The 27,561-nt window shown below is 40.0% G+C and overlaps 5 protein-coding genes across 7 annotated transcripts; 4 read left to right on the top strand and 1 right to left on the bottom strand.

Annotated features, from left to right (window-relative positions):
* Positions 1–911: 911 nt before the first annotated feature.
* LOC9661483 (AP2-like ethylene-responsive transcription factor AIL7) lies at positions 912–4,141 on the bottom strand. Its single transcript, XM_024687745.1, has 9 exons — positions 3,842–4,141; positions 2,615–3,785; positions 2,427–2,509; positions 2,303–2,311; positions 2,143–2,231; positions 2,002–2,075; positions 1,842–1,892; positions 1,713–1,789; positions 912–1,654 (listed from the first exon to the last, which is right to left on the bottom strand). The coding sequence occupies exons 2-9, from the start codon at positions 3,388–3,390 to the stop codon at positions 1,077–1,079; spliced, it is 1,737 nt and encodes a 578-aa protein (XP_024543513.1). The 5' UTR covers positions 3,391–3,785; positions 3,842–4,141; the 3' UTR covers positions 912–1,076.
* Positions 4,142–4,573: 432 nt separating this feature from the next.
* LOC9661482 (protein EARLY-RESPONSIVE TO DEHYDRATION 7, chloroplastic) lies at positions 4,574–8,124 on the top strand. Of its 3 annotated transcripts, XM_002982579.2 has the most exons (14): positions 4,574–4,666; positions 4,757–4,861; positions 4,940–5,032; positions 5,094–5,161; positions 5,209–5,312; positions 5,370–5,545; positions 5,691–5,897; positions 5,960–6,164; positions 6,227–6,533; positions 6,585–6,902; positions 6,950–7,461; positions 7,522–7,688; positions 7,746–7,830; positions 7,899–8,124. In XM_002982579.2, exons 9-14 carry the CDS (start codon positions 6,423–6,425, stop codon positions 8,074–8,076), a joined length of 1,371 nt encoding a protein of 456 aa, XP_002982625.2. In that variant the 5' UTR covers positions 4,574–4,666; positions 4,757–4,861; positions 4,940–5,032; positions 5,094–5,161; positions 5,209–5,312; positions 5,370–5,545; positions 5,691–5,897; positions 5,960–6,164; positions 6,227–6,422; the 3' UTR covers positions 8,077–8,124. The 3 variants fall into 3 exon arrangements, with proteins under 3 accessions (XP_002982625.2, XP_024543522.1, XP_024543523.1); XM_024687754.1 differs by having other exon boundaries at positions 6,227–6,902; XM_024687755.1 differs by having other exon boundaries at positions 5,091–5,161; positions 6,227–6,902.
* Positions 8,125–8,240: 116 nt separating this feature from the next.
* LOC9661041 (RAN GTPase-activating protein 2) lies at positions 8,241–10,024 on the top strand. The gene has a single exon (XM_002982578.2). The coding sequence runs from the start codon at positions 8,249–8,251 to the stop codon at positions 9,764–9,766; it is 1,518 nt and encodes a 505-aa protein (XP_002982624.1). The 5' UTR covers positions 8,241–8,248; the 3' UTR covers positions 9,767–10,024.
* On the top strand, positions 9,891–11,513 carry LOC112350821 (3-dehydrosphinganine reductase TSC10A-like). Its single transcript, XM_024687720.1, has 6 exons — positions 9,891–9,999; positions 10,063–10,130; positions 10,328–10,535; positions 10,583–10,852; positions 10,912–11,059; positions 11,118–11,513. The coding sequence occupies exons 1-6, from the start codon at positions 9,955–9,957 to the stop codon at positions 11,417–11,419; spliced, it is 1,041 nt and encodes a 346-aa protein (XP_024543488.1). The 5' UTR covers positions 9,891–9,954; the 3' UTR covers positions 11,420–11,513.
* A 447-nt stretch (positions 11,514–11,960) lies between these two features.
* On the top strand, positions 11,961–13,295 carry LOC112350765 (pentatricopeptide repeat-containing protein At4g02750-like). The gene has a single exon (XM_024687561.1). It carries the CDS (start codon positions 11,961–11,963, stop codon positions 13,293–13,295), a length of 1,335 nt encoding a protein of 444 aa, XP_024543329.1.
* The last annotated feature ends 14,266 nt before the right edge of the window (positions 13,296–27,561 follow it).

Below are 27,561 nucleotides of genomic sequence, written 5' to 3'. Positions count from 1 at the left end.
GGGGGCTTTGCTCAATCACACGCACAAAGAGGTGTGATAGAGTTGTGTGTTTGCGCGTTCTTGTCCATGGTGTTGACAAGAGGTTATTTTTCTCGATTAAAATCCCTTCCCTGGGTGGGGCATCCACATGAGCACATATGAGATAGAGAGAGAGCCAGAAAATGCGACTATACTACACGGAATCTTCTAAACAAGTGCTTCTGTCCGAAAGATCGTATAAAGCTGCGATTTTTTAAAAGGATGAAATCATCAGCCCGATCATGCACCAAAAAATCTCAGCTAAGCTTAGGGAATATACTACTCTCATACACATCGCTACACCTATGATCCAAACTATGCCATTTAATCAAAAGCTTTGGCGAGCAGTAGCTTTCAGGAGGCTCCTTTGTGGTGTTGACATTGACACCGTTACATAATTGCCACCACCAATTTATATTCTCTATTATTTATATAATAATAGTTATTTATAATGGTAATTAAATTACTGTACTCTATGATAACATTAAAATTAGTATAAATAATGTTTGGTAATATTAATTAAGAACATGGTGGAGATGAGACAAGCTAGCTATGGAAAGCTCTGTTTTCTATCCATCCATCTTTCAAGCCCTCTCTCCAGTGACTGTGACAAACATGAAAGAGAAATGGAGTGTGGTTCTTTTGGTCAACAATAGCGACGAATGAAGCGATCAGAAGAAGCAGGAACAGCAGAATTGTACTGCCATTCGTGTCCATCTGTCTCTCTCGCTCGGCACGACGACCGATCCAAGCTCACTTTTTTAGCATTCAATCGAGCCAAAACGAACGAACAAGCCTGTGTTAGTTTAGAACACTAAGAAACACTTAGTTCTCCAGCGAGAGAGGAAACGAAAGAGTCGCCTTATCAACTAACTAGATGCACGCTTTCCATGGTCTCGATCGAAATTCGTTACTGTTTTTTGGTTTTCTCGAGATGTGGTGTTGAGAATTTCGATACAACGATAGCTCGTCAAGCGAGAAAAGAAGATTGAGTGAATTGATTTTTTGTTTTCCACACCATAAACTTTCTCCTGATGATCGGTTGCATATGTGATCGATCACTCCGACTCGTTCCAGGCTGAGAAGTAAGGCATGTGTGCCGGGATTGTGGACCTCATCGCGTGCAGAGTTTGCAGCGGTGATGGCATCAGGGATCCGGTGCTGTAATCTGGCGGCGCCGGAGTATAAAGCTGATCGTCGTGCTGAGCTACGGAGGAACTTGGAACTCCGCCACCTCCACCACCACCATCCGAGGAGCTCGTATCGGGAGCTTCAGGATGATCAGCTTGACAAGAGAACGTGTCCAGTCCAATGAGGTTGCGAAGAACTCCCGGCCCCGCGGCACCAGCATAGTTGTGCTCCTGATTAGCGAGAGAGTCTTGAGGAACGGAAGAAGTTACGAGAGCTCCTCCATCATCACATATCGGTTCGTCAGCTGCTGTGGTGGCGCTCTGATCGTTCGCTGCGTCGGGAGCTTCCTTGTGCTTGATCCTGGCGGTGTCACCCAGTAGCAAGCTCGGGCTGGAGCAAATCCGCCTCAAGTCGTAGTGACTCATGTCGAAGTTTGTCACCGCGCTTGCACCGCGGAACTTGATGGCTGCGATGTCGTAAGCTTCGGCAGCTTCTTCTTCAGTACCTTTCATCGAAAAAAGGAAAACATTTACGAACTTGAAAGCTTTCGATCGAAAACTTACTGAAAGTTCCGAGGTACAGATCTTTATTCCCGGCAACTCGTCCGATCCGAGCTTGCCATCTTCCTTGCTGGTGATGCCTGGGAAAAAAGACCGAAGTGAAAAAATATATGAATTGATCATGAGCATTACCTTGTTACACCCCTGAACCTCGATGCACCTCTCGCGAAGCCACTGCTCTTCCTGTTTTCCAAACACAAAGTCACATACAAGCTTTAGAACACCACATATAAACTTTAGAACACCCAAAACTTTAGAACTCGCACAAAGCAAAATGGAAAAAGTTTCGCACCTCCTGAGCGCAGCAACAAATGCCTGTCTGCTCATACTCTTCATCTCATTTAACTTGGAGTGATACTCCACAGCCTTCAACACAACCAGAAAATCTGTGAGCTTGCAAAGAAAAAACTTACGTTGTCACATTAGTTCTTACCGGAAAGTTTGTAGTTGTCGTAGGCCCCCAGTACTTGAGAGCTGCCAGATCGTAAGCTCTTGCTGCCTTCTCCTCCGCATCATATCCCCCTACGCAAAACGCAAAGAAAACCACCAAAAGTTTAGCTCCACAATCGAGAAAAATTCGATAGATTACTCACCTAAGTACACTGGAGGATGGATCAAGTACCACACCAAAAACACCATCCAGATCCAAGGACGGAAAAATCACCCAAGAGAGAAAAAAAACCATGAAAAAAAACTCTCAAAACTTTTAAGCAGTACCTTGTCTTCCTTTCCTCGTCTGTCCTTCCTTTCGGCAAGTATTGTCCCAGAGATGAGCCTCAAAACGCCCAGTCCAGCGATGCCTAGCTTAAACATTTGGATCAGTGTTTCAGTTCCAGCAACTTAGAACTCAAACCGAGAGAACAAAGAGAGAATGTGAAACTATCCCATCTTTCTCGCTCTTTTACCTGGTCACACCCCGAAAGACCGATGTTCGCTGCCCGAAAGTATCGATCGATTTGCGCAAGTTGGGCGCCTTGTTCTTGCCGAGCCTCTTCTTGCTACCGGTGGTCCTTGGAAGATTGATGGCGGTGATGGTGGCGGACGAGGATGGCGGCGGTGGTAGCTCCTGGTCCTGGAAGGTCACGAGCGGCTGGTGATCGTGGTGGGCGGCGATGGAAGACGAATCGGTGTTGCTCGACTGTGAGCCGGAACTCATGGACAAAGTCAGCGACTGATGATTGACGATAGCGCTCTGGTGGTGGCTTTGATCCATGGAAGGAAGATGATCGTCGTGGCTATTCTCTTGCGGCTGCCTCAGTAAAGATTTGAGAGTGGACAAATTGGTAGTGCCGTGCTGCTGCTGCTGCTGCGCGCTCGTCTGATCGATCTGGCGGTGAGAATCGCTGAGAAGCGGCGAAGGAGGAGACGAAGAGACTTGTGCTCGCTGCTGTTCTGCGAAGGCACTTACCGGAAGAAGCGTTCTCCTTAATAGCTGAAAGTTGTATGGCGACTGCAGTGAGGCGACCATGGAGTTGGAAATAGCGCCGTATCTTGTGCTGATCATCCCTGGCGAGAGATGGTAGTGGTGATCGACGAAGCCGTGGGGATGCTCCAGGGTACCTTGGCCCATGAAATCGTGGTGCTGCATCTGGATCGGGAGCGCTGGAGAACTGGAGCTCTGGAAGGTGTTGTCGCTGCGAATGGAAGAACCCCTCTGGCAATCTTCTACCGGCTGCTGCATTACTCCTCACGGAGACATCGCGAAGATCTCTTGCTCTCCTCTCCTCAAAAACCAAAAACTCTCGTCCTCGCTCACGATCGAAGTAAGAAGGAAAAAAAAAAAAAATTAAACGGAGAGATAGAAATGGAAGAAAGCTGCTGTGTGGGTTATCTCCAAACAACAAAAATCGACAGGAAGCCAACAAAAAGTTCTCTCCTCTCACAGTTTTTCTTTTGTCACTGTGGAAGAACTAGACGATATACTGTTCCTCCTGCAACGAGCACACACACGCGAGAACAAAAGGGAGAAAAAAAGAGAAAAAAAAATCCAAAAGATTCGAATTTGGATCCGTCCTGATCCACAGAAAGGAAAGAACCGTGGATCCTCGATCCAGCGCCGAGCCCTGCTGCTACAAACTGCACAAGAACACCACACAAGTTAGTCTCGCTCGATTCTACGGCGTGGGCGGTACCTTCTCGCAGGGAAATCAGCAGCGCGAGAGACCCAATGCGACGTGCGATCAACCCATGACCTCCGATTCCTGGCGGGCTTGTGAGATTCTTGGCAAGAACACACAAATGCGAGAAGGATGGAACCGGAAGAGCAACGAAGCAAAAAACCGGATTTGGAATGCCGTTCTGTCACTCCTGATGTTGGATTTTGCTGTTAAGCTTGCGGCTTTTGTAGGGGCATTTTCCCACCAAAGGGATGAATGCCCACATCGAATCATTGCCTCTCTTTGACTCCATAGCCGCGCGCTACAGTGCTTCTCTTACGCACCGTATTTACGTAACAAGGGCGCTTTACTTTAATTACCATGTGCAAAGCCTTTCCAGAAATGGTAAAGCACGCATAAACACCCAATGCCCGGGAATACCTCCCACACCTTTCGAAAAATAATGTCGAGGCGATTGACCATACGATTGGAATCCGACGGCGTCGCGGGGGACACGCGCCGGCCTGTTGTGCGGGGAATATTCGCACGTGACGTGAGCACACCAGTGTGTACCATGGATTTTTTCAATTTGGAGATCTATGGGGTCCGCCTGGTACCCATTAATGTGGAGGTGACATGACAGGTTAATTTTTTTACTATGTAGCCTAGATATTTTCAGACTGTTAGAATTGTACCCTAAAGTGGCCCAGGGCGAAACAGAGGCCAAATCTGTCCGTACTAGATTTTGGGCCGACTGTACGGCGCGTTTGAAATTTTGGGGCATTTGTGTTTTTTGCTTTGGGAGCGCCCGCGCTTGCTGCCGAGCTTGACGGGATCGTGCGAGGCAGTGGAAATTCTGAGGTATGGTGTCGCGCTCCATGATTCCTGCGGGCTGTGTGACGGTTTCGCTCGATCGGCGATGTAATGGCGAGATTCTGGATTGATTTGCAGAGGAGAAGGTATGATCTGGAGCTGAGCTGCTGAGGCCGCTTAATGTTGTCACTTGAGGAATGAATGAAAAGAATTCTGCGAGTGTCGAAAAGAATCAAACGGGGAGTAAGTGCTTTAGAGCTCGCTTGCCTTCTTTTCTTTTTTTTTTCAAACCATGTTTCAAACTTTTTGAATGGCAATCAGGCCTCCCTACTACCAACATCCAGGACATTCTACGACAATCACAGGGATCCAGAGGAGAAAAAGACAGTGTGTGCGATTCTCGATCCTTCACAGGTAAGAAGGCACTGTACTTGACACTTTTAGATTTGTTTAATTGTGTGTGTGTTGGTAGCAGCACTGCAGCAGCCACGGGAAGAACTGGAGAGCAGGGACTGGAAAACACTTAGCGTTAAGCTTCATACGGTAAAGAGAACTGTTTGGACGTACTGATGCAGTGGGATGATGAACAGGAATTTTTGCGTTTCACGCATCAAGAGAGTAGCGAAACTTTGACATCCAACTCAAAGCGTGATTTCTCTTTGTCAACGAGCAAAGCTCCTGATCAGCTTCAGAGGTGTGTGAGATGTGGTGTACTCGGTTGTCAGCTTAACCTGAGCTTTCCATTGTGCAGTTTCTATTACAGGAGCTGACCAAACGCTCGGCCTCTGCCCAAACGACAAGTCAATCGATATTGTTGAGCTGTGGTTTTGGCTGTATCTCTCATGGAAAACTTCTTTGAACACTCGAGGTATCGTGCTGCCAAGAACAAAGATTGATGGAAGATGTCGATGGCTTTTTTCCTATTAGGTGAGCTTGCACTGTACGCTTGGTTGGTTGTTCTTGCTCACGTAAAGTTCCATTTTTGCGAGTTCTTACTCTTTTCTGTTGGTCTTGGTTCTGACAAGCATTCCATTCTTTTCTAGGGATTCATAGTTCTTGCTGTTTTGTTCAGGGGTCTCTGATGAACAAGCACGTAGTTGTGTGACTGGAGCGTCATCGTCTCTGTGCGTTTGTGACAATCGTCGCTCGTAACTAGACGCTGCTAACAGCTACGCGGCTACAAAGTACACGTTTCGAGGCCTGGCGCAAACACTGAGCTACGACATCCGGGTGAGCTTGAACTGTCCTAGATTCGCCGACACGGCACTGCTACACGATGGTAAGCAAAAAGATATTGTCGGGCAAGTAGCTGACTCAAAATATTCCTCCCGTGCTGGGAAGTCCGTGTGCCACTACCATCACAGAGACAGGAGTCCGGCCAGGGCGGTGGAGGCGATCAAAACTTGGTTCTAGTGCTGGAGGCTGCTTGGGCGATCGTCAAACTCCAAGTGATCATCACGGTTCTCAAGTTTTATATTCTTCGGACAATGATTTTCTCGATCCATCCATGCTTAGGTGGCCAAGCAAAGTGATCCTCGTGGATAAGGTACTTTTACTTGGCTCTAAGCTTACGCTTGGACTTATACCATGCTTTTGACAATAATCCAGGATGCTTTGGACGCTTGCAACTTAAATGTTCCTTGTTCTTTGAGCAGGAATAGATCCAAAAGTTCTTGACAGATCACCGTCTTACCGGCATCTCCTGACAAGTGTCTTTGTGAACGTGGCACGGCAGCACTGATCTAAATCCTTGGGACTAAACTGTAGCGAAGAACTCTCTGTTTTATCGTAGGTGATCGCCAAAATGGGTGGCAAATCCAGCAAAAGCAAGCAAGATGCGGCCGAGAACGCGAATTCGCCACCGCCAGGCGACGAAGATCCCTCCATCCACATGGATCCCAACAGCAAACTCAGAGTAAGATCACCGGATAGACCCATTCCAAAGTATGATCAAGAACCACCGCAGCAAACCGAGGGGGCCTCGGATGATTTCCCAGTGGACGCCGAGGAGGAGCGCGAGCTCGTCGCTGGCGAGGAGAGATTGGTGAAGATTAGTCACTCCCTGGTGCATCTCATCGACAAGGAGCAGAGTGTGCTGTTGGCTTCCGGTACGTTTTCTCTCGTCCGGCTCACGCAAAATGGGAACGAGGTGGCCGTGTTTGCGCGAGTCGGCAAGAAGTTGCAATGGCCGGTTCTCAAGGACGAGGTCGTCACCAAGCTTGATGCTGGGCACTACTTCTTCTCGCTCAGAGTTGATCCAGACGATCACACCGATCGCGACGATGTAAGTGAAAGTTCTTCTCGTTCTTTTCTCTGAATTCTCTCTCCCAGAGCCATAGCGAAAGAGAAAATCCTTCCAAGAAGGTGAGCGTCGAAAACTTGAGCTATGGCGTGACATTCAAGGTGAAAGGCAACGAGGAGAAGCTATCCAAGCTCGATGAGTTGCTCAAGAAGTATACTTTCTTCTCCAATCCCAAGATGATGCAAGGCGACGAAGGGGAGATCCGGGAGAAGCTCGAGACGGAGGGGATGATCAAGCCGGACGAGATCCAAGGCCAGGTTTTGGTTCCTCCTCCCAGCCTCGCGCAGGACATGAACAAGAGGCCATCCGAGACGAAGTCGAGATTGTACTGGACCGCCATAGCTCCAAACGTGGAGGATTACAACAGCAGCATTGCGAGAGGAGTGGCAACCGGCACTGGTCACGTAATTCGATCCCTGTTTTGGTGCAGTAACTCCACGGCGGCCCAACTTGAGAAAGGTGGCGAGTATGTCAAGAAGCACACCAAAGCAGCTAAGAAGCCCGTGCAACTCAGTCCCACGACGATGCGAAACATCAAAAGGTTGGTTCTTTTATTTTCATTCTCTCTTTCTTAGTTTTCACCAAGGCTGATTTCCTGTAGAGTGCGAAGAGTTACACAAATGTCCGAGAGAGTTGCAAGAGGGATCTTGACAGGAATTGTGACTGCAACTGGATATTTCACCAGCGCCGCGGTGACTTCGAAAGTTGGGAAGAAAGTCTTCAAGATGATGCCCGGTGAAGTCGCTCTTGCATCTCTGGATGCATTCAGTACGTAAATTTTGTTCTATGACCAATCAACTTTACTCTCTCTTATTTTTCTTCCAGGCAAGGTGTTTGATGCAGTGGAAATGGCCACCCAAAACATTCTATCTACTGGCACACTGATCACAACCGGAGTGGTGGCTCATAAGTGAGTTATCTTGGCTTATTTATTTGTATAATTTTTTTTATTATCTTTTTTGTTTTTATTTCTGCCAGATTTGGAGAGCAAGCCGGGGAATTTACTCACGAAGGGCTATCTTCGATTGGGCATGTGTTGTCGACTGCTTGGGTTGTTTCAAAGATCAGAAAGGCCATCAACCCAAAAGAGACAAAGCCTTCAACCAGAAGCATGGTAAAAAATGCGGCTGCAAATGCCATAATGAGGAAAAAATAGGCCATTTATCTCATAACATCATTGAAATAAATCTTGTATTATTTTGTATAACTCAAGAAATAAAAGAAAAAAAAGGAAGCAAAAATCTTTCAACGAATAAGAATCTGCATTTAGGGTTTATTTAAACCTGCTGGAGCCCTAAAAACAGAGGACTAGGGTTCTTGGATTTGAAATGGCGGCGGCGTCGGTGGTAGCGGATTGGCCCCCGAAGCGAGACGCGACGGCGCAGCTCGTCGCCACGAATCTCACGTCGCTGGCATTCTTTTGGAAGGCGCCGATCGACGGCGATGCGAAGGAGCTGGGATCCAGGATCGAAGAGTCCGCATTCCAGGTAGCAAGCTCCGGCGATGGCGGGGATCCCGTGGCGGCGGTGAAGATCTATGCTCGAGAGGCGAGCCGGATGATGCTGGAAGCGCTGGGATTCGCGATGGCAGGTACTGTAAAAGATGAACAGTGCTTCGATATTTCGGCCGGGCAGAGAGCTTTCCTCACCAAGGAGCTCGCGGAGGAGCTCTTGTTGCCGCTGGAGACGTCGCGCTACTCCAGGATTTGCTTCAGCAACAAGAGCTTCGGCAGGGACGCTGCTGTGGTCGCGGGAAGATTTCTCTCGAAGGTGAAATCCTCGCTACAGGACGTGGATTTCTCGGACATTGTTGCTGGGCGGCCAGAGGACGAGGCGCTGGAGGTGATGCGTACACTCGCGCTGGCATTGGAAGGGAGCAAGCTCCGCTCGCTAAACCTCTCGGACAATGCTCTCGGGGAGAAGGGTGTGAGGGCCTTTGCGCCGCTGCTAAAGTCCCAGGAATCCCTCGAGGAGCTCTCCTTCATGAACAATGGGATCTCCAAGGAGGCTGCTCGTGCTATATGCGACATCGTCACCACTGGAAGCTCTCTCAAGCTCTTGCACTTCCACAACAACATGACCGGTGATCAAGGAGCCAGATCTCTCGCGAAGCTCGTCGAGAAGGCTATCCAGCTCGAGAACTTCCGCTTCTCGTCGACTAGAGTCGGGGAGGAAGGCGCGGTGGCACTGGCTTCGGCCATCGCTGGTGGATCCAAGCTCAAAGTTCTCGACTTGAGAGACAACATGTATGGTCCTGGAGGTGGTGTTGCGCTTGGGAAGGCTTTGCGGCAACATGGCGGCTTGACGCACGTCTACTTGAGCGATCTAAGCCTGGAGGACGCTGGAAGTACGCCAGTTCTCGAGGCGCTGGCAAGCGGGACGCGGAGTATCAAGGTGCTCGAGTTCGGAAACAACGAGATCACGCAGTCGTCCGCCAAGGCGCTGGCGGCTTTCATTGCAGCGAACAAGGAGCTGGCCAAGTTGAATCTATCCGAGAACGAGCTGGGTGACAAGGGTGCTGTGATGGTCTCGGCGGCGGTGAAAGCGAGCTGCTCAAAGCTGGAGGAGCTTGATCTGAGCTCCAACTCACTGAGCCGGGTTGGCGCGCTGGCTGCGGCGGAGGCAGTGGCTGGGAAACCAGGATTCAAGCTTCTCGGCATCGATGGCAACCGCATCTCCAGCTTTGGATTGGACGAAGTCCGGAGCGTGCTCAAGAGCGGAGTGGGGATCTCAGTTCTCGGACCGCTGGAAGACAACGACGAGGAAGCAGGCGGCGATGAGGAAGATGGCAATGAGGATGGCGAGGATGGCCTGGAGGAAGAGCTCAAGGGATTGTCACTGAAGTGAGTTCTTAGCCAGCAGCGTGCTCGGACGATCCAGACCATATCTTTTGGGTTTCGATCCTTTGAGCAGGCCTCCCAGGACATTATTCTACGACAATCACACAGGGAAGATTCTGGATCAAGAAGGCACTGTACTTTAGGTTGTTTAGCTGTGAAGAACTGGAGAGCAAGGGCTGGAAAACATTCAAGCGTATGAAACTTAGCTCCAGACGGTCAAGAGAACGGTTTGGACGTAACGTAAGCTTAAACCAGCATTCGTGTTTGTAGTTTTTACTGACCAAACGCTTGGGTTCTACACAGACGACAAGCCCACCGACACTGTTGCTGAGCATGAACAAAGATTTGACGAAGATGGTTTTCCGTGTTAGGTGAGCTCGCAAAAAAGTATGCTTGGTTGGTTCTGCATGTTTTTCTTGCTCACGTAAAGACTATTGCATCGTCGCTGCCGCTAAATCCGTTTCTTCCTCCTTTTTCTTGGTTGAATTGGTCAGACGAGAATTTCAAGCAATCCAATCCAAATGCTATTTCTTGTCGTGGGAGTCATACTCCTTGCTGCCTTGTGCAGGAGGAAGACGAAGGTGATGGAGTCTCTGATGAACAAGCACGTATTTGTGACTGGAGGCTCGAGCGGCATCGGCTATGAAATCGCCAAACGGGCCCTCATCCAGGGTGCGTCTGTGACAATCGTCGCTCGCAACAAGGCGAGGCTGGCCGCTGCCAAGGAGTCGCTTCTCAAAGAATGCGTTTGCAGCCCCACGCAAATCGTCGCGGAGGTAAAACTTTTTGTTCACAAGCGTCTTGAAACTTTGGTGGTCTCCAGGAACTGGACGTGGGAGATTTTGCCGCAACCAAGCGAGTGATCGAGCAGGCATCAAGGTGGAGGCCGATCGACGTTCTCGTGTGCAACGCCGGCCTGGTGAGATCTGGACTCTTTGGGGAATGCCGAGCCGAGGACATAGATCAAGTGGTGAGAACAAATCTCCTGGGCTGCGCGTACTCGGTTCATGCCGCTCTTCCACACATGAAGCAGGAGCAGAGCAAGAGCAGCCATGGAAAATCCATCGTGCTCATCGGATCACTGGCTGGAATGGTGACCAAAATCATCTTTTTCTTTCTTTTGGGTCATGAAACTTACGTGCGTTTCAACAGTACACACTCTACGGTGCGAACATCTACGCGGCTACAAAGTACGCGCTGCGAGGCCTGGCGGAAACGCTGCGACTGGAGCTGCTGCCTCACAACATCCGGGTGAGCTTGATCTGTCCGGGATTCACCGACACGGCACTGCTCGGCGATGGTGAGCACACAAAGATCTTGTCGGGAAAGTAGCTGACTTGAGTGCTCGCTCATGGCAGCGACCACTGATCAACAGGTTCTCGAGACGCTCAAATCCGTGTGCCACTACGATCCCAGGGACACGGAGTCCCCGGCGGACGTGGCAGCCAGGACGGTGGAGGCGATCAAAGCGGGCGAGTACATCGTCGCCACCAGGAGAGTTGGAGGTGTCCTTGTGATGCTGTCCAGAGGCTTGCTTCCTTCCGAATCGATCGTCACCACCTTGCTCGAGTGCGTGTTCTTCGTCCCGGTCAGGCTCTTGAGCGTTCTAGTGCTGCTCAACGTCAGGAGGCTGCTTGGGCGATCGTCAAACTCCAAGTGATCAACCATCGCGGTAACCTCTCTCTTTCTCAAGTTTTGTGGCAATGTCCTTCTCGATCCATCCATTCCATATAATCAAATGTTCCATTTCTTCAGTTTTTTTCACTAGAGATGGAACTTTGAGCTATGGTGTGACATGGCTTAGAAAGTACTTGTGAATGGGCGAAAGTCCTTCAAACCATTACGAATGGGCCAAACACCTCCACTCATGCAAGACCATCGCGGCAGTCACAAGCGTACACTCTCGTCTCCTCCACCACCATCGCAACAAAAACGATGTCTACCTCTCCAATTTACTACTCCACGCCTACGCTCGCTGCGGCGCAATCCACCACGCTCGCCACATCTTCGACACCACCGCCACCAAAAACTTCTTCACCTGGGCGCTCATGCTCTCCGCCTACGCCCACCACGGCCAACTCCAAAACGCCACCCAGATCTTCCACTCCATGCCCGATCACGACATTATCTCCTGGACAACTATAGCCGGTGCATATGCCCACGCCGGGCATCTGGATCAAGCACAGTCTATCTTTGATCAGATGCCCGCCTGGGATACGGCATCCTGGAACTTGCTCCTCCATGCACACGCCGCTACTGGGCAGATATCCGGCGCTCTACTTGTGTTTGATCGGATGCCTTGGAGGAACATTGTGTCTTGGAACACCATGCTGGCTGCATATGCCCAAGCCGGGCATGTCGAGAAGGCCATGCACGTCTTCGATCTCATGCCGCTCCGGGACCTCGTCTCCTGGACAACTCTGTTAGCGATCTTGCTCCAGAGGGACGATATCGACTTGCCTGCCATGGAAGCTCTGTGCCTGATGATGCCCGAGTGGGACGCTGTCGCAAAGAATGCGGTGCTCTCTTCCCTTGCCCAGAGTGGTCGACTGGAGAGAGCCAGGGAGGAGCTCTCATCGATGAAAGAGACTAGCTTGATCACGTACAACATCATCTTGTCTGGGCTCCTCCAGCTCTTGGACTTCGATGCTGCTCTCACCTTTTTCACCACTGAGATGCCTGAACACAATCTCTTCTCCTGGAACACCCTCTTGGTGTCCTATGCCCAGGCTGGGGACGCCGAGAGAGCCATTGTGGTGTCAAGCTTGATGAGAGAGCAGGACATCGTCTCCTGGAACTCACTTCTCCACGCTCTCGCTCAGTCTGCTCGTGTTGAGGAGGCCAAGCAGGTCTTCGACGAGATGCCGCACAGAAACATTGCTTCATGGACGTCTCTTCTCGTTGCTTATGCCCAGCACGGGCATATTGACCAGTCTGCAGCAATCTTCGCCTCCATACCTGAGCTCGACCTGGTATCCTGGACTGCGATGCTCGTCGCCTATGCCCAGCATGGCCTCCTCGTCGAGACAAAGCTCGTCTTCTACCAGATGCCCGAGTGGAACCAAGTCTCTTGGAATGCGCTTCTCTCAGCTCATGCTCACCACGCCTCACAGCTCGCAGTGTCATACAAGATCTTCAACACGATGCCATCACTGGATCTCATGTCCTGGAGCTCGATGTTGGGAGCTTACGCCCAGGTCGGGCAAGCCAACTCAGTGCTCGATTTGTTTCACTTGATGGCTGCCACTGCCGAGAGAGTTGACGAGATTTGCTTCATCCGGATTCTTCATGCATGTAACCACAGTGGGGGCCTCTATGCTGGAAGGAATTGCTTCACATCTTTAAGCCTGGATTATGGAGTGCCTCCCACCAAGCCTCATTTCTGCTGCATGGTCGATATCCTGGGACGATCAGGCAGGCTGGGAGATGCTGAAGACTTGATCAATACCATGCCGTTTGTGGCTGATTCACTTGAGTGGACTTGCCTGCTAGTGGCATGTAGAAACCATAAGGATGCTGCTAGGATGTATGTGTAGCTTGGATAAATGAGTTTTTATTTCTGGCTTCCTTGTACAATGGTACTACTTTCTTCTCTTAATTTTTGTTTTGGTTTAGATAACTTCCAGAAGGTAAATTAAACGAGAAATAAATCAAATGTATAACTAGAAACTATCTATCATTGAAAAGGTTTTCATTTTGAATGTTTAATTGTCCAATAGCACTTGGTATCTATATATCTCATGTATCATAGAATTTCATATTACAAACATTCCAGCCCAAAGAAGAGCTCTCTACTGCATCAAAATTAATTATCAATATACACTATGATATCTCCCTAAGGATGTTGAAAGAACTTTTTCAAAATGATCTCCCTTGAGACCACTTTTGTGTAAATTTTAGGGTTAAAATTATGGTTTTGGATTAAAATAACTATAGCCATTTTCATTGACTAGGCCTTCAGCTGGACACAATTGGCATTAATCAAGAATCAAACTGAATGCAGTCAAGACTAATTATGATTATAATTTGTTATGCTTAAGGTGTGAAAAAAAAACAATCAATAGAATATATTTCTTCTTTAAGCTTATTGGTTGTGCAAAAGAATTTTTTAATATTTTTGCACACAACTTCCCCAAATACTTACTATACTTACTATGTGGTTCCTAAACTTAAGATATCACAACTTATAGCACTCTATCCACTGTCTTAAACTAATAGTCATTTATTAATTGTTAGTAATCTTTTGGGTTGTAACAACATAATAAACCAATGTAAATTTCCATCAAAAAGTTAAATACTTCAATTCACTAACTTAAGAAAAAACTTATTGATCCCTTGAATAAAAGATATGCAAAATTATCACTATAAAAGACAATCTTTATAGGCAAAAAATGTTTATATTCATAAGGTAAATCCAATGCTTAACAACATATTATGTGGTGCACTAGAGTTGACAATAAGAGTGAGATAAAAATATTTTAATATTCATATAAGCTTAAGTTTTATAAGCTTGAAGAATTTATTGTAGATGAGGAAAATCACAAGAGAGTCACTGAAGATATTGTCGATAAAATTAGAAAGTATGACTAAAATGAATATAGAATCTATAAGTAAAGTAGCAAAAATATACAATTTCAAAAGTATGATAATTGCTCATAAGATTAATTACCATCAAATCCACTTTATATGAAACTTGTTCTTTTTTGCACACCTCACAAAAGTAACACTTGGAAGATATTCTCCTAATCCCATTTTCAACCATTGTCATCTTCTCCTTGAAATCATCAATTTTATTTACATTTTTCTAGAACTTGATATAAAGTTTAGCCATTGCTCTTTAATCTATCACCATACCTCCTCCTAGAAATATGGGTATAAAAAACCAAAGAAGTAAAAACAAGAAGTGAGGGAGGAATGTAAAGAAAGAGTAAATATAACCTTAGAATAGCAAGTTGATCATTATTTTAGTTACTAGTTAGAAATTTCTAAATGAAAACCAAGAATACAGGAAAAAGATGTGAAGTTGTTATTTGATATTTAAAGTTTTCACTTTTGTAGTGATTATCGATCACTCTATCCAATCATGTGTTTTAAGATTACTTATCTCATGTATATACTCCAACCAAACACCACTAACAATACCATCCCTTTAAAAATTCATTAGTTGATATACTTTACCACCACTACCATTGGTGGCCTTTAAAGTTTTTTAACCAATAGTGACAACTATTTGTATTGCACCATTTATATTCTAGCAGTTTCATAATGATTAAAGAACAAATAGAGTTATAAATAGAGAACAATCATTAATCCAACTTTTTTTTTATTTCTATTTTAAACCTTTTTTACTTTTTTGATTTTTTTGATTTTTGATTTTTTGATTTTTGTTTTCTAGACTGGTTGAGATAACTTCTAGAAAACTAATTGAGCTGGAAATAAATCAAGTGTATAGTTTTCTGGTGCTTCTGCAAGAATGCCTCCTATACAAATAAAAAGTTTTACCTACTACAAATAATATTATGTAAAAAGGAAGTCTATAACTGTTGTATGAAGGGTTAAAATACCTAACCCTTCTTATGATTGAGGATTCTCACCACATGGTATTTGATGTGAAAATTCCATTGCCAAAAAATATAATATTAATTGGTTATACCACCACTTCAAGTATCATCACTTACTGCCTATGTAGTAATTGCTACAATCTGTATAGGTGCTCTTACTACATGGAGTTGAGCTTGATTATAAATTATAGCTACCATACTTTATAAACTATTTATGTGTTAAATTTCATACTTATTAAATATGGTAAAATTAGACAATGTATTATAATTCTCTTGAAAGTTGCATATTAAAAAACCACCACTAGTAACTATCTATTATTGAGAAGATTCATATTTAGAATGTTTGACTGTCGAATAACATAAACAAAAATATATAGTATCGAGATGTTTTATATGTTATGGAATTTTATAATTGTTCCAACATAAATAAAAGCTCTCTATTGCATCATAAGTTGGCTATCAATGTATATCATGGCCTCTCCATGAAGATGTTAGGAGAACTCTCTCAAAATGATTTCACTTCCAATCCACTCCACATTAAAGTTATTTCTTTTCTATCCACCTTGTAAAAGCAATGTTTGAAAATCTTCTCCCAATCCTCTTTTTAGTCCTCTCTTAAATCATTAATATTATCTACATCTTTCTATAACTTGATCTAAAGTTTAGCCACTATTCTCCAATTTATCACCACATTTCCTCATAGTAGCACGGGTATAAGAAACCAAGGAAGCGAAAACAAGAAGTAAGAATAGTCATTATTTAGAAATTTCTAAATGAAAACCAAGAATAAAGGAAGAGGATATGAGATTGTTACTTGATATTTTTAGTTTTTATTTCTATAGTGATTATTAGTTGCTTGGTCTAATCACTTTTCCCATGACTATCTTATGTATATACTCTAGTCAATCACTACTAATAGTACTATTGCTACAAAAGCTCACCATTAGTAACTATTTAATTTTTTTTAACCAATAGTGACCACCATTTATATTTCACCATCACTATTTTAGCAATTTCATCTTATATGGGTAGTCTTCCTTTTTGTCTTTTTCTCTTTTTTTTCTTTATTTTTCTAATTTTTTGCTTCTTATACTTTTTTGTTATTTTCCTTTTTTATTGGTTTATTTTAGATTGCTTGAGATAACTTTCAGAAAGCCAATTGAACCAAAAATAAATCAAGTATATAGTTTGTTGGTATTTTTGTGGGAATATCTTTTATATAAGAATGAAAACTTTTTACCTGCTAAAAATAACATCACATAGAAAGGAAATTTAAGAGTGTCGTATGGAGGGCCAAAGTACCCAACTCCTCGTATGATTGGGGATCCTCACCATATGCTACTTTTGCTATTTTTGCTACTTTTGCTATATGTAGTTGAGTACAATTATAAATTATAGTTACCATTTGTAAATCATCTATGTCCCAAATCCCATAGTAAAATTAGACAATGTATTACCTATATTTTAGTACTTATTCAAGCCAATATAAATTTTTAAACTTAGGCAGTGTAATCCAATAAAATAATCCTAAGCTATAAAATATAAATTACCTAATCCCTTAGAAGTTGCAATTTCAAAGACCACTACTAAAAACTATCCATCATTAGGAAGGTTCTTATTTAAAATGTTTGATTATCCGATGACACAAATAACAATATATGGTATTTAAATATCTCATGTATTACGAAATTTCATATTTATAACCATTCTAGCCCAAAGAAGAGCTCCCTATTATATTAGAAATTAGCTACTAATATACACTATGACATTTCCTTAAGGATGTTGAAAAACTCTCTCAAAATGATCTCTCCTTTGATCCACTCTATATAAAACTTATTCTTTTCCGTACACCTTACAAAAGTAACACTTAAAGATGTTCTCCCAATCCCATTTTTAACCATTGTTATCCTCTCCTTTAAATTATTGATTTTGTTTACATCTTTCTAAAACTTAATCCAAGGCTTGGCTACAGTTCTCCAATCAATCACTATATCTCCTCCTAAAAGAATAGATATGAAAAAACAAAGAAGCAAAAATAAGAAGTAAAAAAGGAAACTAAGGAATGCAAGTTTGAAGCGAAGGAATCAAAACTTTATCGGTCATAAGTCATAAGAGTTGCAATTGCTTGAGAGTGAATATCATTGAGCATAGTAAAGAAGTGAGAATCGTGAAAAAGAAAATATGAGAAAGCTAAGTTGGTCTCTTTGGTTTTAAATGAAGTAGAAGGGGAATTATTTAGTAATCACTAAGGTTAGACAAACAAGTCATAAGTAAATCTATGTACATGTGAAATAACTTTTTCTAGTTATACATATTAAGAATCTGGATGAAAGATTGATGAAAATATGCCATAAGACAACTTAAAAATTGTTGATTTAGTGGAATGGCTTTTTTATGGTCTTCAATACGATGACATTGGTGGATCTCACATTCTAGAGCTCAATGATAGGAGTGCTTGACTTATTTCATGTGTGTTATGTGATGTTGTGAGCTACAAGGCATAGTGAGCATGAGTTAAGAAGAGAGCATTCTAGAAGACTTTATTCCATTTGGGTATTAAAAAAATGATGAACTTGGTTTTGATGAGGAGATGCAATGAACATAGCAATTTAGTTGAGTTTGGGTATAAAAGTGAAGATAGGACTAGTCAATATCCCCTTGTTGAGCATAAGCAATGAGAGGCAATGTCCATAAAGCAATGTTTGTAGCACTTGCTTAGCCTCTTTTGAGCAAGAGTATGGAGAGCAAGTTTTAAAAGACAATATCTAGCTCTCTGATTGAACTTGACACCACAATAGCTCTCTCTACATCCTTGGTATGGGCCTAGGACACCAAAAGACATTTAAAGGAGTCTAGACAAGATGATGATGTAAGCTAGTCATCCCTCATCAACAAAAACTTTGATAACTAAAATAGTATAGAAAGAAAAAAGCAAAAAAACAAAGAAAAACAATTTTAAAAGTGAAAAAGGAAAAAAAATGACTAGTGATTTAGTTTGTGTAACTTTTTTGCTTACAACTTTATTTGTTCTTTGATCATCATGAATTTGCTCAAATATTGATGGTGAAATATGGGTGGTGGTCACTATTAATTAAAAAGCTTCAATAGTTACTACTAGTAGTGGTGGTGGAATTTCTCAACTAATAATATTTTGTAGCAATAATACTATGGTAGTGCTAGGTTGAAGTATATACATGAGATAAGCTAGACTGAGTGATTGATAATCACTATAGAAATGAAAATTTTAAATATTAGGTAACAATTTTACATCCTTTTCCTATGTTTTTGGTTTTTATTTGGAAAGTTCTAAATATTGATTGAAATGTTAATTAGCTAGGCATCACTAGACTAAAGCTCATCTTTGAGACATTTAAGCTTCCATTTTCACTTTTTATTTTCACTGTTTTGATTTCTTTTACCCATACTTCTAGGAGAAGATGTGGTGATAGATTGGAGAGTAGTGGCCATGTTTCAAATAAAACTCTAGAAAGATGCAGATAAAATTGATGTTTCGAGGAGAGGATAATGATGGCTGAAAAAAGGATTGGAAAAATATTTTCAAATATTGTATTTGCAAGATGGGAAGAAAAGAATAAAGTTTATATAGAATGGATTGAAGGGGAGATCATTTTGAGAGAGTTTTTTTAATGTCCTTATAAAGGTATTACAGTATACATTAGTAATAAATTTATGATGCAATAGAGAGCTTTTGTTTACATTAGAATGGTTATAAATATGAAGTTCTATAACACATAAGACATTTTAATACTAGATGTTATTGTTCATGCTATTGAACAATCAAACATTCTAAATAAGAACCTTCCTAATGATAAATAGTTTCTAGTGGTGGTCTTTAAAATTGCAACTTTTGAGGGATCAAGTGATTTACATTTTATAGCTTAGAATTATTTCATTGGATTATATTGCCTAAGTTTAGAGATTTGCATTAGCTTGAATAAGTACTAAAATATAGGCAATACATTGTCTAATTTTATCATGGGGTTTTTGGATATAGATAATTTAAAAAGCATAGTAGTCACAATTTATAATCATACTCAAGTGCATGTAGCAAAAGTAGCAAGAGCAACTGTTCAAGTTGCAATAAATATTATATAAACAATATAGCAGCCATAAGCAACCAAAAGAAATAACTCAAAAGACAATTCATTAAAATTCAAATATAAAAAGAAAAGGCTTATGAAGGGTCTTAGGATATTTGGAGTTAAAGATTATTGGGTTTGAGTAATATTGGGTTCCCAAAAAGTCCAAATTCAAAAATTTATATTTAGCATTTGAATAGTTTTTTGTTGGACTTTATTAGTTGGTTAGAGGAATCACACCACACCACATATTGAGATTGACATATAACAGTCTAGTATGCTCCAGCCAGGCTATATCTCAAGGGTAAGGTGTCAAAAGCAAGGTTTCTGGTAGAGCTGTAACTCTTACGTTTTATTGGGGTTCAAATAAAAGTGCACCCTTTTTTCTAATTACTTAAAGATTTTGGGATATTTAGGGTTAAGTATTTTTGGGTTTAAGTAGTAGTGGGTTGGGTGACCTCCTAAAAAATTCAAATTCAAAAGCTTCCAAAGTGGTAATATTTGAAATGCTAGCACAACTAATCAATATCATTTTTTTTTGGCATTGTAAGTCTCACACTAAATACCATATGGCAAGGTCCCCAATCATACTAGGATTTTTTGTATTTTTACCCTTTATGAAATGCTCCTAAATTTCCTTTTAATACAATATTGCTTTTGGCATGTAGAAGTTCTTCACTTTCGTATAAAAAATATTCTCACAGAAACACTAACAAACTATATATTTGATTTATTTTTAGTTTAATTAGCCTTTTGAAAGTTGTCTCAACCAATCTAGAAAAAAAAAAGAAGCAAAATTACAAAAAAAGTATAAAAGTAAAAATGTAAAAATGAAAACAAAGAAAAAATGTTTCTTGTTTTTTAATAATCATAAAGCTACTAAAATAGTGGTGGTGAAATACGAATGGTGGTCACTATTGGTTAAAAAGATTAAATTGCTATTAGTGGTAATGGTGGTTAAGTTGAACCAAGCAATCGATAATCATTATGAAAATGAAAACGTAAAATATCATATAACAATTTCACACCTCTATCTTTATTTTTTGTTTTCACTTCTTTAGTTTCTCATAATCATACTGTTAGGAGGAGATATAGTGATAGATTGGAGAGTAGTGGCCAAGCTCTAAATCAAACTCTAGAAAGATGTAGATAATATTAATAATTTAAAGGAAAGGATGACAATCGTTGGAAAGAGGATTGGGAGAAAATCTTTAAGCATTGCTCTTATAAGGTGGGTAGAAAAAAATAACTTCAATGTGGAGTGGATTGAAAAGGAAATCATTTTGAAAAAATTCCCTTAACATCTTTATAGAGATGCTATAGTGTATATTGGTAGCCAACTTATGATGCAATAAGGAGCTTTTGTTTGTATTAAAATGACTATAGATATGAAGTTCCATAATATATGAAACATCTCGATACTATATATTGTTTATTTGTACTATTAGATAGTTAAACATTCTAAATAGGAACCTTCCCAATGGTAGATAGTTTTAGTAGTAGTCTTTTAACCTACAACTTTCGAGAGATTAGGTGATTTGCATTCTAGGGTTTAGGATTATCTCATTGGATTACACCACTTAAGTTTAGAGATTTATATAGATTTTAATAGGTATTACAATAAATTGTCTAATCTTACCATATTTAATAGATATGGAGTTTAACACATAAATAGTTTATAAAGCATGGTAGCTACAATTTATAATCACAGTCAAATGCATATAACAAAAATAGCAAGAACAATTGTATACAGCTACTGCATAAGTAGTATGCCAACCACAAATGTATAAGCAACCAAAAGAAACAAATTGAGAGACAATTCATTAGGGTTTTTATATATATGAAATAGTCATGGGAAAAATGATTAGACCAAGTGATTAAAAATCATTACAGAAACAAAAAATTTGAATATCATATAACAATTTTACATCCTCTTATTGTGTTCTTGGATTTTGTCTAGAAAGTTGTAGATAGTGACTAAAACACTATTTGACTAAACATCACTAAACTAAAATTCATATTTGGGACATTTGCTTTTTCTTTATCCTTACTTTTTACTTTTGCTTCCTTGGTTTTTCATACATATACTGCTATTAGGAGATGTGGTGATAGATTAGAAAGTAGTGGCCAAGCTCTTAATTAAACTCTAAAAAGATATAGATAAAATCAATAATTTAGAGAAAGGATGACAATGGTTGAAAAGAAGATGGAAGAAAATCTTTAAGCATTGATTTTGCAAAGTGGGTAGAAAAGAATAAATTTTATTTGGAGTGGACTTGAGGGGAGATTATTTTAAGAGAGTTCTTTTAACATCCTCATGGAATTGTCATAATATACACTAGTAGCCATGATATAAAAAAGATCTTTTATTTGCATTGGAACGGCTATGGACATAAAGTGTCATAACACATAAAACATCTCAATATTATATATTGTTGTTCGTGTCATTGGACAATCAAATATTCTAAACAAGACCCTTCTTAATGATGGAAAGTTCCTAGTAGTGGTATTTGAAATTACAATTTAAGGGGATTATGTGATTTGGGTTAGAATTATTTTATTAAATTATGCTATCTAAATTAAGAGATTTATGTCTACTTGAATAGATACTAAAATACTAGTAATACATTGTTTAATTTTATCACAGGATTTATGATATAGATGATTTATAAAGCATACTACCTATGCAATAGTTGTTGCAACCTGTACAGCTACTCTTGCTACTTTTCTTATACGCACTTGAACATGATCATAAAGTATGACTACTATAACAGCCACAAGTGTGTTAATAACTAAAAGGAACGACTTGAAAGACAGAGGGAAAGAATTTATAAATGAAAGATTTTAATAAGTTAAGGATTTTGGGATATTTGGAGTTAAGCAAAATTGGGTTTGAACAGTATTAAGTTGGGTAACCTCTCAAGAAGTTTAGATTATATTTGATATTGGAGTAATTTCAGGTTTGACTCTGTTAGTTAGTTGGGGGAATCACACCATATTATATATTGAGATTGATATATGGTAGTCCAATATGTTCCAGCTAAGCTAAACCTAAGGGTGTCAAAAGCAAGGCTCTCGAGAAAGTTGTTACTATTACCTTTTATCATAGTTTAAATATAAAAGGAAACAATTCATGAATAACAATGTGCCCTTTAAGTTTCCACAGTAGTGATAGTTAAAATCTTAGTACAACAAAATTCATAAGCTTCCAAAGTGATAATACCTAAATTGCTAGTATAACCAATTGATATCATTTCTTTTGGCACTGTAAGTCTCACATTAACTACCATATAGCAAAAAACTAGGAATTAGGTATTTTGGCCTTCCATGCAATGTTTTTATATTTTCTTTTAACACAATATTGCTTCTAGAGTAAAAGTTTTCAACTTTCGTGTAAAAAGCATTCCCATAGAAACACTAGCAAATTATATACTTGATTTATTTTTGATTCAATTGGCCTTTTGAAAGTTGTCTTAATTAGAAGAAAAAAAAAAAGAAGCAAAATTATAAAGAAAAAGGTATAAAAATTAAAAATGTAAAAAAGAAAATATAGAAAAAAAATGTTTAAAAGAAAGAAAGGAAAAAGATCAACTAGCAATTTGGTTTGTATAACTTATTTGTTTATAATTTGTTTTATAATAATCATAAAACTACTAAAATAGTGGTGGTGAAACATGGGTGGTGGTCACTATTGGTTAAAAAAATTAAATAGATATTGATAGTACTAGTGGTAGAGTTTCTTGACTAATAAACTTTTGTAATGATAGTACTATTGATGGTGCTTAGCTAAAGTATATATATAATATAGTCATGGGAAAAATGATTGAATCAAGTGATCAATAATCACTACAAAAACAAAATAATTTAAATATCATATAACTTCATATCCTCTTCTTGTGTTTTAGGTTTTTATTTGGAAAGTTTTAAATAGTGATTAAAGCATTAATCAACTAGGTATCATTAAACTAAAGCTCATCTTTAGGACATTTAATCTTTCTTTATCTTTTATCCTCACTTCTTGTTTTCACCTCCTTAGTTTCTCATACCTATGCTGTTAGTAGGATATGTGGTGATAAATTGAAAAGTAATAGCTAAACTCTTGATCAAATGCTAGAAAGATACAAATAAAATCAATTATTCAAATAAGAGAATAACAATAGCTGAGAAGAAAATTGGGAAAACATTTTTAAATATTGTTTTTGCAAGGTGGGTAGAAAAGAATAACTTTAATATAGAGTGGATTGAAAAAGAAATCATTTTAAGAAAGTTTTTTGAACGTCTTCATAAAAATGCTATAGTGTATATTGATAGCTAACTTATGATGTAATAATATGTTTATATTGGAATGGTTATAAATATGAACTTCTTGATACATCTTAATACTATATGTTGTTTTTCGTGCCATTGGACAATCAAATAAAAACCTTCTTAATGATGGATATTTTCTAGTGGTGATCTTTGAAATTGCAACTTCCAAGGGATCACATTATTTACATTTTATGGCTTAGGATTGATTACACTACCTAATTTTAAAGATTTACGACAACTTGAATTGGTACTAAAATATTAATAATACATTGTCTAATTTTACTATATTTAATAAGTACGGAGTTTGGGATATAGATGGTTGTAGCCACAATTTGTAATCACACTAAACTCTTTATAATAAAAACATCAAAATCAATTACATAAGTTGTAACAGTTATTGCACAGCTAGCAAAGCAGCTATAAGTGGTGATACCTAAAATTATGGCACAACTAATCGATATCATTTTTTTGGCACTAGAATTCTTACAATAGGTAACATATAATGATGATCCGCAATCATATAAAAGGTCAAGTTATTTAGCCTTCCATGAAATACTCTTGAACTTCCTTTCTACATGACACTACTTTTAGTAAATAAAATTTTTCACTCTCGTGTAGGAAATATTCCTATATAAACACCGGCAAATTATATATTTGATTTTTTTCCATTTTAATTAGCTTTCCAAAAGTTATCTCAACCAATCTAGAAGAAACAAAAAAAAAAGTAATGAAAAAAAGTAAAAATTGTGAAAAAGTAAAAAAGAAAAAGCAAAACATATGTAAAAGAAAATCAAGAAAAAATTAGTTTAGCACTTACAACTGCACTTATTCTATAATCATCATAAAATTACTAAAATACATGTGGTGAAATATAAGTAGTGGTCACCATTAGTTAAAAAGCTTCAACAACTACTAGTGGTAGTGATGGCCAAATTTCTATATATAATAAGTATAGGGTTTGAGAAACAAACAATTTACAAAGTATGGTAAACATAGTTTATGATTATGGTCAAATTTGTGTAGTAAAAACAGCAAAAATAGTTGTTATATAGACTATAAGGCAGACACAAGTGGTGATACCTAAAGTGGTGGCACAACTAGTTGATGTAATTTCTTTTGGCACTAAAATTTTCACAACATATACCATATGGTAAGGATTTACAATCATATAGGGGGTCAAGTTATTTAGCTTTCCATGCAATGCTCTTGGACTTTCTTTCTACATAACGATAATTTTAGTAAATAAAATTTTTCACTCTTGTATAGGAGGCATTCTTATAGAAACACTAACAAATTATATATTTAATTTTTTTCCAGTTCAATCGGCCTTCCAAAAGTTATCTCAACCAATCTAAAAGAAACAAAAATAAAAATAATTTAAAAAAGTAAAAATTTCAAAAAAGTAAACAAAAATCAAGAAAAACTTACACTAGTGCTTACAATTGCACTTATTCTCTAATCATCATAAAATACTAAAATACATGTGGTGAAATATAAATGGTAGTCACCATTGGTTAAAAAAATTCAATGGCTATTAATGGCAGTGGTGGCCAAATTTCTATATTTAACAGGTATAGGGTTTGAGAGACAAATAATTCATAAAGTATAGTAGCTATAGTTTATGATTGTGCTCAAGTTTATGCAACAGAAGCAACAAAAACAATTGCTACATAAGCTATAAGGCAAACACAAATGATGATACCTAAAGTGGTGGCACAACCAATTGATATCATTTCTTTAGCACTAGAGGTATTACAATAAACATTGATATGGTGAGAATTTTTTATTATACAATAAGTGTGTATTTTGGCCCTTCATACAATGCTTCTAAACTTCTTTTCCACACGATGTTGCTTTTAGTAAGTAAAATTTTTCACTCTCATTTAAAAGGTATTCCTACATGAGCACTGGTAAAATATACACTTGATTTGATTCCGGTTCAATTGGCCTTTTTAAAGTTATCTCAATAAAAAATAAAAAAGAAAAAAGTAAAAAAAACATAAAACAAAAAAAGAAAAAGAAAACATATTGTAAAAGTTAATAAAGAAATAATTATACTAGCACTTACAACTATATTTGTTCTTTAATCATCATGAAACTGCTAAAATGCAAGTTGTAAAATATAAATAGTAGTCATCTTTAATTAAAAAATTTCAGTGGCTACTAATAGTAGTGGTAATAGAATTTACAGGAATGGGGTTTGGGATACAAATTATTTACAAAGCATAGTAGCCATAGTTTATGATTGCCATGTAGTAAAACTAATCAAAGCAACTACACAGGTCATAGCAATTGCTACACAAACTACAGAGCAACCACAAATGATAATATCTAAAGTGGTAATAAATATCATTTATTTTGGCTCTAAAGGTCTTACACTAAATATTGTATTTTATATAAAAAAATTTCTTGCACTAAATACTATATGGCAATGATCTTTAATCATATGAAGGATTCAATATTTAAACCCTCTATACAATAATTTTGGACTTCCTTTCCTACACAATTTTTCTTCTAGTTGGTGCAATTTTTCATTTTTGTGTAAGAAACATTCCCATAGGAAGATTAATAAATTATACATTAGATTTAATTTGTTTCAAGTTCAACCAGTCTAGAAAAAAAAAAACAGAAAAAAGCATAAAAGAAAAAGAGATAAAAAAAAAGAAGAAATATCTAATTTGCTTGGCATAACCATGGTGTTATGTTTCACATTGGTCTCTCATGATCAACACCATGGTGTGGTGGTTTCTCCTGTACGCTCAAGAACAGCCACAGCAATCCCCAGGAGCTCACCACGACAGTCACGAGTTATATACAAACAAAAAAAGGTAACTACTTAATAAACAGAGACTCGGCTTCTTTCTTGAATGTGTTTGTGTTACAGTTGCGAATTCTTATTCCTGGACCGATCCAGAAGAAATTTTTGCTTTTCTTCCCGAAGACTAAACAAACGGTAATCAAACTGCCAGCCTTGGTGATCATGTGTAAGTAGAATCCAGCAAAAAAAAAAATGTAACAAATCGAGAGCTTCCACTCACAGACCTGGCACGGGTGGCTCTTCATCCGCTTGCTGGTGATGGTGGTAAGAGTTTTCCTGCTGCTGCTGTGCCGGATAGTAGCCACCCGTGCCTCGATAGTGAGGCGGCGGTCCAAAGTGATGAGCGCCATTGTTGTAGCACCCGTTGAGCGGTGGCCGGACTGGTTGTGGATGATGGTGATGGTTTTGGTACTTTGGAGCTTGGTTGTGGTGGTGGTGGTGCTGCTGGTGCGGCGGCATTCCAGGAAGATATGGACCCGAGGGAGAAGAGTGTTGCGAGGCCCTCGGTGGCATCTCACTGTGATAATGGTATCCCTGTCCCTGCTGTGAGTGGTGCTGGTGTCTTCCCATGTAGCCATTCCCAGCTTCCGGACGATGTGGAGGACGGAAAGGAGGGGCAGCGTTCCAGTGATCCCCTCTAGACTGGTACTGCTGGTGATGGCTGCTGCTGCTGCAGTGATCGTAGTGCTGCTGGCTGTGCTGCTGCGACAAGCTCCTCGGCTGCTCGTATCTATTGCTGTGTGGGGACGTCGAAGAGTACCCAGGCGGCTCGGCCCGATCAAACTCGGTGACTGTCTCGTCGATGAGAGCGGGAGCCAGAGCCTGCTCTTGGAGAGGACTGGAAGAGTGCTGGGTTGACGGAGTTGACGTCGAGGGCGTCGAAGACGTCAAAGCAGGCACGGGATCCTGAGTGGAAGGGAGCTCGTCCCACCGGCTCATCCGCCTTCTTCTCTTGCGGACTTGTTCCGAGGTTGAGTTCTTCCCCTCGGCATCGTTGCTGTCGTTTCTGAACAGC

Source organism: Selaginella moellendorffii, unplaced genomic scaffold, assembly GCF_000143415.4.
Source record: "Selaginella moellendorffii unplaced genomic scaffold, v1.0 SELMOscaffold_54, whole genome shotgun sequence".
Taxonomy (NCBI): Eukaryota; Viridiplantae; Streptophyta; class Lycopodiopsida; order Selaginellales; family Selaginellaceae; genus Selaginella; species Selaginella moellendorffii.
Note: the sequence above shows the minus strand (reverse complement) of the source record. Positions and strands in the feature narration are given on the sequence as shown.

Coding starts and splice junctions, on each gene's coding strand:
- LOC9661483 (XM_024687745.1), bottom strand. CDS start 3,390: ATGCAGCAGCCGGTAGAAGATTGCCAGAGGGGTTCTTCCATTCGCAGC. Junction 2,076..2,142: donor CGACAACTACAAACTTTCCG/GTAAGAACTAAT, acceptor GTTGTGTTGAAG/GCTGTGGAGTATCACTCCAA. Junction 1,790..1,841: donor AGGTTCAGGGGTGTAACAAG/GTAATGCTCATG, acceptor CTTTTTTCCCAG/GCATCACCAGCAAGGAAGAT.
- LOC9661482 (XM_024687754.1), top strand. CDS start 6,423: ATGGGTGGCAAATCCAGCAAAAGCAAGCAAGATGCGGCCGAGAACGCG. Junction 6,903..6,949: donor ATCACACCGATCGCGACGAT/GTAAGTGAAAGT, acceptor TCTCTCTCCCAG/AGCCATAGCGAAAGAGAAAA. Junction 7,689..7,745: donor TGCATCTCTGGATGCATTCA/GTACGTAAATTT, acceptor TTTTTCTTCCAG/GCAAGGTGTTTGATGCAGTG.
- LOC9661041 (XM_002982578.2), top strand. CDS start 8,249: ATGGCGGCGGCGTCGGTGGTAGCGGATTGGCCCCCGAAGCGAGACGCG.
- LOC112350821 (XM_024687720.1), top strand. CDS start 9,955: ATGAAACTTAGCTCCAGACGGTCAAGAGAACGGTTTGGACGTAAC. Junction 10,536..10,582: donor CCACGCAAATCGTCGCGGAG/GTAAAACTTTTT, acceptor GGTGGTCTCCAG/GAACTGGACGTGGGAGATTT. Junction 11,060..11,117: donor CACGGCACTGCTCGGCGATG/GTGAGCACACAA, acceptor CGCTCATGGCAG/CGACCACTGATCAACAGGTT.
- LOC112350765 (XM_024687561.1), top strand. CDS start 11,961: ATGCCCGCCTGGGATACGGCATCCTGGAACTTGCTCCTCCATGCACAC.